The 12,652-nt window shown below is 36.1% G+C and overlaps 1 protein-coding gene across 8 annotated transcripts; it reads right to left on the minus strand.

Moving 5' to 3' along the window:
- Positions 1 to 571: 571 nt before the first annotated feature.
- LOC131062689 (PI-PLC X domain-containing protein At5g67130) lies at positions 572 to 12,033 on the minus strand. Of its 8 annotated transcripts, none has more exons than XM_057996421.2 (8): positions 11,872 to 12,033; positions 11,478 to 11,707; positions 10,821 to 10,958; positions 10,567 to 10,662; positions 3,350 to 3,653; positions 2,643 to 2,866; positions 2,445 to 2,531; positions 572 to 1,178 (listed from the first exon to the last, which is right to left on the minus strand). In XM_057996421.2, the coding sequence occupies exons 2-8, from the start codon at positions 11,694 to 11,696 to the stop codon at positions 1,104 to 1,106; spliced, it is 1,143 nt and encodes a 380-aa protein (XP_057852404.2). In that variant the 5' UTR covers positions 11,697 to 11,707; positions 11,872 to 12,033; the 3' UTR covers positions 572 to 1,103. The 8 variants fall into 8 exon arrangements, with proteins under 8 accessions (XP_057852404.2, XP_057852395.2, XP_057852380.2 ...); XM_057996412.2 differs by having other exon boundaries at positions 11,478 to 11,714; XM_057996397.2 differs by having other exon boundaries at positions 11,868 to 12,033.
- Between the last annotated feature and the right edge of the window lie 619 nt (positions 12,034 to 12,652).

The raw sequence follows: 12,652 nt of genomic DNA on the forward strand, positions 1-12,652 counted from the left end.
ATCTACTCCCCTTCCCACCCCCTCTGTAGTTGACCGGATCCTTATTCTTTTATCATACCATAGGAAATAGATACTCAATTTTGAATATATTTATAAATATTAGTTAACTCCAAACTACAAGCAACATAACCAAGTATAAATTTGTTTCAAATAAAATTTGAAAAAGGAAAGAAATTGCTGAAAAAATATTTGTTTAAATATTAACTAACCTCTATGAGGGAGGAATTCACCGAGCACTTTACTTGGAAGAATGATGTCAAATGGATTTCCTTCCAATTAAATAGGATTTTGCTTTTAAATTTGAGTTTTATTGTTATGTGATGAAATTAATTGCTATTAAATAGATTATATTTCTACAATATATATTCTTACATTTTATGTGATTTGATTAAAAATGTATTTTAATTTTTTTTTTGAGATTATAAATGTGCAAAATGACTCTAAAACATCATTTACCTATGTCCTCATTTTAAACATTTTGAACAATTGAAAGTCTATCCTTCAACCCAAAAAATTAATTATTTTTAACATTTCTTCATACTTGAAAGTAAAATTTTAGAAAAACCCTCCATCCATAACATGATCCATCCAATTTCTATCATAATGCCCAACTTCAATGTACACTAATATCTTGAAAGCTTGGCCTTTTAGATTGACATTGAATAAAGTTTACCCTTAGCTAATTTTACTTCCTTATAACTACAAAATAACCAATTATTTTGAAGGACCCCCTAGCAACCAGGGTTGAATAGTTGAATGCTCTGGTTCAGATAGAACACTGGGCTGAATTCCATGACTGTTATCGATGCAAAGTTGCCCTTCAAATGCTAATACAGGAAATGGTTAACGAAGGAAACATCGTAAGGTAGATATAGACAACTATAATCTACAAAAAGTTTGCCTGTATACAACCTACTAATGTGCACTACAAGCCATAAAGTGCTGGAAATCATTCTGGGATTAGAATTACATACAAATTCAATTTCCAAGAGCTTTATTCATGGAAGAATAAGAAAGACTCATGAGGTGTGGCAACAAAAGCAGCATCGGAAGGAAAATGGAACATCCAACAGAAGAGGGGTTGCAGAGGTGTCTGTTACAAGTTAAGTGGAGGCACTGCCCATTGGGCTCACTTTTGTATTATATCTGTTATTACACACTCCAGAAGTAACATTTGCCTGCAATTATTTCACAACAAAGAATAATAAGAATACCACTAGCAACTTGTTCGAGAAAGAAAAAAATTGTCCAAAAGGTTGTGGCGTGACTGTAAAACACATCCTTGCATTTCTAGGACCTGCTCAATTTCTCCTAAACAAATACCCACTCATAACTTTCATAAGATTCTACTCTTCTGTCATCTTAGGGTACGTATAAACTCACCTAGAATTGGTTTAATAAAAATGAAAAATGAAAAACCCTTGATACAAGGAATATCAGGTTTATGTAACAGTCATTCAGATTTCTTGAGTACTTACAGTTTCATCCATTTTTTTTAAAAAGACATGAAAAAGTAGTTTTAGTATAACAAACATGGCAATGTGACATTCAGTCACTGTTTCACATATAACCCTGATCTAGACCCAAACTGCCTATAAATCTTATTCAATATTTATAAAAAAGTATGATGCTGTCTAATGCTATAAGGAAAATCCGAAAATCAAATACAATTTGTTCATGTGAGGTATAAGGAAAGTCAAATAAATTTAGACACAATTCAGATCTAAATTCACAATTACCTCCGAAAAGACAAAGGTTGCTGGTAAGAGTTTACGAGCGGATTGCTTTCCATTGACCCTATATATCGTTAAAATTTGGTACCATTTGATTGGGACTTGGGAATAAACCGAACATTGTCATACAGCATATAACAAGATTTACTTCACATTAGACACCCTAATGGAAGCTCACAAGAGGTTTCACCTAGTGACTAAGATTGGTAGTACACATAAACAGAGAGTATCTAAAAGGCTGCCCATAACCTTGCCCATAATAAAACCAAATGAAAAATATATGTAGCACGATTGCACGGATATTCATATAACAATATGCTATTGGTTCAACTGTGACCTAAATTGAAATCCAAACTGCTTTAATGACTCTGATAATCCTGCACAAAATTTATATAAGAAAAAGGGTGGAACAGTTGAGATACCATAACAAATCTTAGCCAATCTAAATCCACCCTGCAATAAAGATTTTCCATTAACTCGCCTAAAATTCTAATAAGCAATAATATGCAGGAAGCTTGGGGTGCATTCAAACATGTTTGATTACAATCAAGCATGCAGCGGATTTGAATCCAGTCTTAAAGGCTGCCTATAGCCTCCCCCAAAACAAGAGTGTAGTTAGATTGTGATACATTCAAAGGTATTCCAGATTTATATTCCCATGGGCATAACAAAGCATTAAAAGGATGAGTTAAAATGTTGAAATTCAGACACCTGGCATTCTGTAATATCATTGCGGCCACAGATGAGTTGTCCATTCAGCTTATCAACAGCTTGAAATGCACCTCCCCCATAGCTTCTCTGCACGTATGGTATACAAAGACATACTAAATTCTATTGTATATACTTCTGTAACTCTGTTCACCCACAAAATCATTTTTTTTAGTTATTAGGAGAGATTGGAGCACCTACCTTGTAGAAATTCACTGCTAGAAAATTAGCCCATCTTTTGCCTGCTTTCTCATAACACACATTAAGCATGTTTGATAACCGGTCAGAATTGACGCTGCAGGTCTCTGGTATGCTGGGAATAGTAGGGAAGAAATTCTCCAAGAAAAGCGACTGGCTTTTAGAAGTCAAGTTTTTCGATTCGGCCCGATTCACACAGCTTCCATTTAGCAAACCTTCATCACCATCTGCAAACAAAAATATCTCTGCCATGCTTATCATTTTACTTGTATTTGTAATTCTACACAAAAAGAATCAAGAAAGGAATTCATATGAAGCACTCAAATCATCTTAGAAAGGATTGCTTTGCCTGCAAATGTAAATGCACTGTAAAACACCAAAAAAAGGAATTTTCCTCAAGGACTCAGATCATTGTCTTTGTAAATGTAAATCCACACCAAAAGACCAAAAGAAAAGATTTTTTCTAGACAACTCAAATCATTTTACTTGCATGCAAATCTTCATCAAAAAAAGAAATTCCCAAAAACTAAAAGAAGAGATCCACCTAAAGAATCAGGATCAATTTACTTTTAAAAACTAATCCATGCACTTGAAGACCAAAATAAGGAATTCCCCCTAATTAAATTGGACCACTCTATGCACAAATATAAATCTACACCAAAAGTAGAGGAATCAAGTTTAGGATTGGACTCGAGAATGACTAAACTTACATTGATTCTCAACCACATATTTCCACTCGTAAGCAATTCCTTCAGAGGCCTCTTTAGATGACTGAGAGGTGAAGACAATGAGGCGCTGGTTTTTGCTGATCATGTCATTTACAGTGGGCCAATCCTCGCCATTTTGGGGCATTCTTGAGACTGGAAACCAGTATTTCATCAGTCCAGCAGCAGTGAAGACTTTGGTTAGGCCTTTGGGGGCTTTGACATAGTCTTCAATGAAGATTGTGATGATTTCAGATGGATTGGCTGCCAGGAATGCCGCAATCTCTTTCAATGTAATGATGGCAGGCATCTGTAAAAGTAAAACTTAGTGAGTTAAGAAAAAAAGTAGTCCAAAAAAAATATTTATAGAAACATCAGATATCATAAAACTTAAAAATAAACTGATTTTTGAAGTTGTTTCCCCTGCGATTGCAACATTATGCAACACAACTAAATTTCCTATCTTGCTGAATAGAGAATTTCAATTTTAATTGAATTTTGTTACTATAGTTTAAAAAAACTTCTTGCATATAATATCATCTTTAGTAAATTAGTAGTAAAGGCAGGAACGGAATTTTCTAATGATCTGTCCTTAGTCCTTACAGAAACAATAAAATGGTAAATCAAGCAAAGACTCTTTTAATCACAATAACTGGAAAAGCAATTGGCATGCAGATGGAATAATTTTTTTAATTTGGTAGTGCAAAACCTCTTGCCAGTTATGTAGAGGTGAGAATTTGGACTTTCACCATTCACAAGGCAGGGTTGGAGTGATTTGTTTTGCAATTAGGTGTAATTGCCTGGTTACCATGATTGCCCGGGCTTAGCAACAAATGCATTCCCACTGCTGAAAATATTCTTCAGTGAAGAGCTTTACACTCGGTTATCCTAATAAGCATGGGGTATTTTTTGAGCCCTGAGCCTCACTAGCTTAAATTCAAATTATATATATCTTAACAAATTCTCTTTGTTAAAGACACTAATGTTCGCAGATTCAAGCTTAGGAATATTTCTATCTGCCTTACATCATACAATGCTCACAGTTATCTACAGGTCACTTTATACCATTTTTCTTTCAATATTACAACTAAGATCTCTGATATAAATTGTATGGTATTAGCCATTGGTAATCTTTGAGATTGGCCATTGATGATTCAATAGAAGCCAAGCTCAACATTATTGGTTTCAGGCCATTATTTCCACCCAATTAATTGCATTGTTACAAAATAAAGAAATTTGCAGCTTATGTGTAGAATTTGGAAGCTGTTATGTGTGATATAATTATATAAAATAACGATACATATGCCTCGATTTATCCTGCCTAATAGTAGTGGATTTCTGTGAATGGCATGATGCTACCCACCAGGCAGGCCTCGTTGCAAACGATCATCCACCATTCATAGGAGACCGTTCATGACCTGGTGAATTGGTCATTGCCTCTTGATTACAAGAACCGGTTCGCCTTTGCACATAGCCAAATCTTAAGAGTTTCTTTAGGCCTGTCGAGCAAAAGGCTTTGCAATTGCTGGACTCATTTTACGAGATGGGCCCTCTCAAAATGATCATCCACCCATCTTAAGAGATCATGATTTGGTGAATTTGTCAATTCGTCTAATCTCTAAATAACATAAGCCAGTGAATTTGTCACTACCTCTAAATAACATGAGCGAGTCAGAATTTGAAAATAACTGAATCTCAAGAGTTTCTTTAGGGGTCCTAAACAAATGGTTCTAGGAATAGTTGGACTAACCGTAGCAGATGGAGGTCCCTCTGAATTTCAAAGTCAACTTGGCTTATTGGAGCTAGTGGTTGATTTGACTTAAACTTATGGTTGATTGGCAACTTTGATTTCAAATATTTGGAACATTAGCAGAAAGCTTCAGGAACCGAACCATATTAAATCCATATTGTTTTGCTATTAAATGTGTATTACAACATAACAAAGAAATTGAGTCCTTTGAGGATGAAGGTTGCAGCTGTTATGTCCATGCATAATTTTTCAAGCAATTATTGATAATAAATTAATTACAATACTTGGTTTGATCTCTCCCTATTGTGATCTCCTAGAATGGCATATTCTTGCTCTAATTTGAATATCATAAGTGGATTTCCATTTTGTGTCAACAATCATTTGAGATGCTACGCCAATAGTCCCCTTTAAAATGTTTATCAAATGAAACCTAGCCCTCATCGAGGTCTGTACTAGTTTACAGGCAACGAGAGTTTACATACTATTTGGATATTAGGTGTGAATGGGTGATGGTGCTTAGTGAAATCTAAAGCTTATTTTCAAACTTGAAAAAAATACAATCTGAATGTTTAGAACTTCTTCCTGATTGCAACGGTGGTTGAATGTTGAAATTTCAACCATTAATTCCCCTCCATACCTTCAATTATTACAGCCACTAACAAGACAAATAGAAGAATATATCTCCCAGCCAAAAAAAAACCTTTTTGGCTAACTGCTTGAAGTTTGAACCAATTGTGCTGAAAATTTTGAAAATATTATCACGTGAACAGGGTAACGGGTAGCCATATCAAATTCTTTTTCAATCCTGTTTCTAGATATGACCATTCTTGTCAATTGCAACACTAATTGATCATTGAAATTTCAATATTCAATTCCCCTGCACTGCCTCAGATACAATTTTTATATATATATAAATTATATTAATGGGGGGTTCTATAGGGGCCCCTGCCCATAACCAAGATTAATAAATAATCATCCAGATGAGAAAGCATAGCATAATGACCGGACCGTGAACTACAGCCATCAAGCAAAAACTAACAAAACAATAGATCAACCTACTACAACCCTCAAATGCAATACCCAAGACTAGCGATATACCAAGAAGGAACATCCAACCATGAAACCACCCTACCACAAGACCAAATAAACCTAACACACAATACCCCACCATTCCCTTCCTCACTGTGGGCCTTGAATGGAATCCACTCCTTCCGCCACCCTAGGGGCGTTCTGATTGCCAGCCTGCTCCCAGCAAATTCCTTGAAGCATGGGGAACCTTACTCTGTAGCAGATTTCCCTGCACTATCAAGACCTATGAACCGAGGAACCATAGAAGAAAAGGATCGTATAGTTGTTGCCAACCTCCAACCAACCACGAAAGTGGTTTCTATGCAAACTAGAGAGAACTTTGCCAACATCGTCACAGTATGCGCGCAACACACGTATCTCGCACCTCAGCTTCTCTACTAAATTTGGTGATGCTTCCTGCAAATACAGAGAAGACATTGAGCCTACACATTCAGAAAAATTCAAACTCTTGCACCTTCAGTCCTGAGTCCAGCCACTTAATCAATGTCTGGAATCATCATGCCTAGAAACTAATCCAGAAGAAATATTTTCAGAACCTAGACGGCAAACTTCAACATTGGGAGATATTGCACTAGATTCGCAATGAACACCTCTTGAATCACCGTTTTGGAGTAGCATCCATCCCAATGAAACTGTGCACCCAACACAACTTTAACCAACCCTAAAGGACTGGATCCCTGCATGCAAATATGCATTGTAGGCATCTATCTGAAATACCTCCTTAAGACAAAGCCATCCCTTCACATTGCACCAAAAAAAGCCCTTCCATGCTAGGCAATTAATCACTCTGCAAATTTTTCTAGGACTTTCCACTTGTGCCCAGCATCGCCACCTATCCATATAATAGAAGAGCAAACCACTATTTCCCTTTCTGGCTTAAGGAGTAGCTACCACTGTACTGCCTAATATACATGGTCTAGAATCTAGGTAACTGCAAGCTAAGTGGACTTAATCTTGGGGAAACTCCATGGTTAAGTGTGTTTGAGTTGGAGTAGTACTAGGATGGGTGACCTCCCGGGTTGACCCAACTTTGTGAGCATCACCTAGATGCAATGAGTGCTAAGTATATCATTCATTCTCATGAGAGAAGGGTTCTCGTGAATCACTACTCATGAAACATGGGTCAATGAGTTTGATTCAAAAACTCACAGTTGAATCCTGATACCAATATCATAATTTGACTTGCTGTGGAAAATATCTCCTACTTATCAAATAATATCACATCATGCAGGTGCAACATAAGACGAACACCACCTTCCACATACTCTTCAAACAACAACCTTCATTCTAATGATGACAAATAAATGCACTTTTACCGCATCACAATTATTACCATTGCAACACCTAATGTTAAACCTCAGTATACTCTCAGAAATGATGCATCAAATGATAAAAATACTTACTGTCACCACCTTGAATGAGTGAGCTTAACTAACTGTACTGCTCACCAACTAATAATCTGCTTCTGCATTCAAGCCGACCTAACATGAAATAATTATTGTAGTGATAACATCCTAGAAAAGACCCACTTTTATTAAGGGGGTTAAAACTGTAGGTTTGGTTGTAAATTAGGCCATGCCTTCAAATTGAGACTGTATGTTCCTTCATTTGCTAAGAGATCTGCTACAACATTAAGCTGCCTTCTGCAATGGACATATTGGGTAGAATCAAAGGATTGACTCATACAGATAGCCTATTCGTCATACGATTTAACATCCAACTTGGACTTTGCTTCTTAATCATCAAATTAATGACAATGAAGGAATCATTTTCTACAATCAAATGTTTTTCCATTTTGGCAGCTCTGAGACCAGCTATCAGAGCTTCCTATTCTCTGGTGTTTGTGCAGATCCCTGGGAAAAGAGAGCCTCCATAAATAAATTTCCCTACTTCATTTCTAATAGCAAAACCACCTCTAGCTGACCCAGGACTACCTCTCGCTACCTCATCAAAATTCAACTTTAGACTACCTGCTGGTGGAGGAGACGGTGAATTATTATCATCTCTTTTACCTTCTTCTAGTATTGTGGAAATAGTTAGATTACATGGATGTTGGCATCTCTTTCTTTATATAGTGGATTACAACAATATGAGTAAGCATACATCTAAATTAGAAGTTGTATTCCTGTTTAGCAGCCATGTGCAGGGGATTCTGTCTGACAAAGTTACCTAAATATCAAACTGGCCTGAATGCACCTCTGGAGGTTTGAAAGTTGATGAAGGGTTTTTTGTCACATACCATCATCCTCACCAATTGTGCTCAACTAATTGAACTACAACCCTTTGACCTCTTCTACCTGTTTCACCTTTTGATCTCTAGATTTTGTGCCCCGCAAGCCTTGAATGGTAAAGCCTTCAGTTATAATTAATTAGACAATCAAAAAATAAATGTCAGTCAGGAATTAACCTATTTTCACAACAACCTGATTAATTTTAAAGGGGTAATAAATTTCTCAGTGAGATTTGAAATCATTTTTAGTGTGAACAGCGTACAAAAATCAAATTCATCTTTTATTCGTTTGAAACCAAAAGAGGGGTAAAAATTTATTAAATCACAAAAGGAGATACAAAGCAAGAAGGGCCAACCGCTCAACAAAGAAAGAGCATTACACAACCCTATCATTTTCCACTAAGTGATCCAACACATGAGACAATTCCAAAGGTAATTGTCCCCTATCCATAATATTCCAACTCTGCATTTGATCAAAAGCCCATTTGGCCAAACAATCCGCAACTCCATTCCACTCCCTAGGAATGTGACTAAAAGTAACAGATTCCATGGAGCCACACAACTGAAGAATCTATCTAATAACCAAAGCTAAGTACCAACTAACATCATCTAGCCGTTGTCCATTCAGCAAAGTCACCACCACCTGAGAATCAGATTCACAAATAATCATTTGCCAACCAAGAACACAACCACCCTTCACAACATACAAAATGGCAAGAGCCTCCATGAAATTATTAGTATGAAGATTCTTATAAACTAAAAAGATAAACTGAATATCACCAGAGCTATCACGCCCAACCCCACCAATACTAGGATGACCAAGATTCCCCCGTGATGAACCATCATTGTTAATTTTCAAAAGTCCCTAAGGAAGAGGGGTCCAGTGTCCTTCTTGATGTATCTTTCGCAAAAGATGTCTACATCTATTTTGCATGACCTGTCCAACACACATCAGAGCACCTCCCTAAAGAGGAAAATTGAGATGATTGCAAAGAGCAACATCTCCAGGATCCACATCTCCAACCAAGTCACACTTTGCCAAGACAGTCTCCCGAAGAGAATGAATAATTTTCCACCACAAGTGTTGAGCAAACATCCTAGCATTATGAAAAATCCTACAATTTCTCTCCAACCAAATATGCCAGATGATAAAGGTGGGACCAAAAGCCCAAGCAACCTAAAGAAAAAAAGTCTTGATAAGGGCCTTACCCTAGTGAGCCCAAAACTCAGACAAAGAAGAGACATGCCAGCAGGCCTGGTTCCAAACACAAAACACACCACCAGAAGTACCATATCTCCTTGGAAAAGGAGCACTGAAAAAAAAGATGAGAAACACACTCCTCACTATTACAACACAAAACGCACATCGAGGGACCCTGGAAGGCCCACTTGCACATATTATCCCAAGTAGGACATCGGTTTTGAACCACCAACCACATTCTTAATAGTTTAAAATTTTGGAGAAAACCAATGCTTTCCCGGTAGCTTCTCTGTCAGGCAAAACCAAACCATTCATGTGGGAATGGTAGAGTCTGATCTGAGTTGAGTGAGGCTTCAATATTTTTGTTGTTGCATACAGTCCGAAACTTTCACGTACTATCTATCTAAACATCAGACTGCACCTTTCACCAGACTTATTAATTAATTAAAAATAAAATATAATGTGTTTTTTATTTTCATTTAATTAATAAATACCATCAAATGTACATCCTGATGATTGAGTAGACATCGCTGAACTTTCAATGGTATGCCAAAGTGCTTTTGGAAAAATATAGCAAATGATGGGTAGAGTAAGTCAACAAGTTTATCAATTCATTTTGTACTGATATCTTTTCAGACTTCAAAGACATGGTGCTTTGTCCTTAGAGCTTGTTTATTACTGGTAGTGAAATGGCTGCAATTGTATTTGCTTCCTACTCGATTCTGTTACTATAAGCATTGTTTTTGTTTTTTTGATTGTTTTTATTCCACCATTATGTGCATCCCATCAATTTTTGGGTGTGCAGCATTTACAAGAGCTCTATGTGGAAATGAATGAAGAGCTACAATTGCATGCATAGGTCACTGGCAACTATCTTATAATCATTACCCCTTACGGTGCTGTTACTAGTTCAAAACCCTTTGGGCGAAAAAGAGGTTAAGAACTTGACTTACAAAAGCTGTAACGTTGAAGCAGGTACCATTAGAGTGGCAAAGCCAAACATCATTCTCGAAATCGTACATGTCCAACATAAGTCCTCTCACACCATTCTGCAAGAAACCAATAACCCCATCAAACATTATCTTAAAGCACTAAGAAGAAAAGGATGAGTACCATTTTGCAAAATTACTAGAAGAACCAGAGACCCTCATCGCACTGTTGGGACTTACAAGAAATAAAAGTAACAATTCAAGGGTATATAACATACATTCAGCTGATTGGTCACACTATCCTCTTGGTTACAGAATGTTATCCGTTCGGTGCCCGTGTAGGATTTCTCTCCAACAATTGCAAAGGAGTTGTGGGTTGTAAGCCATGAATATCTGTTGAAGGGCAGATCGCCTACCTATCCACATCAAATACACAAAAATATCCTGTATAACGTTGAAAATAGTTCAGGTGCGTAAATAAAAAATAAGATATTCACTATAGCAAATGCATTTTGAACTGTGAAAACAAATAATATGTAAGGCGTGCAACCGAAGATAAAATTTATCCTTATCCCTGACGATGGGCTCAGTAGAGAGGCTTGAAACACTGGAACTTAATCTAACAGGCAGCTGATCCCAGAAGAATATTACAATTCTAAGAAAACTACAATCCAATACACTGTGGACAAAACAATCTTAAATGAAAGATATGTCTGACAAACCAACATTTTTGAGACCACTGAATCTGCAAGGTTTGTAACTTAAAAGATATAATGACTTCAATCAACCTTTAGGACAAAATGGTCTGAACTTTGTACCACCCATCAAAGCAATTCGTGCTTGTATATTTAGAAGAATGTTTATATGATAAATGAAGTTAATAAACACATTTCCTACACAATAAATTGACCCAAAAGCAATGTAAAACTAGGTACTTGAGAAACAGGATCAGTGACACTAAACCTGGTGCATCTGTAATTCATGTCATCCGCAGAACTGCAATTCGTGCATTTAAGATCAGCTGCACAGTCACTATCTTTGGCACAAATGTCGTGAGCCTGGCAACTCCCCGGTGAGCAAACCCCATTCGAGGCTACCGCTAAAAGTAGCTCAGCCAATATGACCACCAGGGAAATGTTCTGTTTCACCATCATTTAATTGTTTCCTGCATCCTATGTTTCGGTTAGAATTAGTCTTACAAAACAAAGAAGTGGGTCAAAGATGAAGAAGAAAGGTAAGCACAAGTAAGGATATACACGACTGGCCATACTTATATTAGAATGCCAGTATGACGAATTGTATCCGATCTGATAGAACGAACATACCCACCCACTGTTTTCTTTGCACGCACTTATTTCTTTAGAAGACATGGTACCAGCAGGAATCAATATCGAGAATGACAAGGCCTCTTTTATTGGGTGCCGTATGGGTGCCATTAAATCATGCTGAAGCTTTCAGTTCACCAGAAAATAAATGAGAAGCAATTAAAAATCTATGTACCTAATTGACATTTGCAAATGTTTGAACCACCCAATTAGCCACAAATTGTGTGTAGTGGAAGGGAAAGATTCGAATCATGTTCCTGATACATTGATTTATGTTTTTTCAAGACAAAAGCGAGAATAAAATCCCTTTCACATAGATAATTAGGCAGCATAAATATTCAGAATTCATCCTACATGAGAGATTATGAAGGGAAAATGCCATCTAATGTAGGCTAATTAATTAAGTGAAAATATAAATATGTATAGTAATTAAACAAGTGTCATATAGGGTACTTGTCTGGTTAAATATTGTAATAAAAATAATAAATATAATAAAATAAGTATGTGAGATTTTGTCATTGTTTTTTGTTAATTCGTTATTATTAAAATTATTTATTTATTTTAAATTATTAACGGATTTTGATTAGGTAAATTATTAAGTTTTAAAATACAAATAAATGAAAATGTGCAACTTTTACTAATACAAAAAAGTGGGAAAAGTATAAAACATAATAAATTTTATTACTACGTATGAAATGAATATAATCATATTAAATATGGTTACATAATTATAAATATAAATGTAATAATTGTGTATTTGAAAATAATAATTAATAAGTTAATAT

Source organism: Cryptomeria japonica, chromosome 5 (assembly GCF_030272615.1).
Source record: "Cryptomeria japonica chromosome 5, Sugi_1.0, whole genome shotgun sequence".
Classification (NCBI taxonomy): domain Eukaryota; kingdom Viridiplantae; phylum Streptophyta; class Pinopsida; order Cupressales; family Cupressaceae; genus Cryptomeria; species Cryptomeria japonica.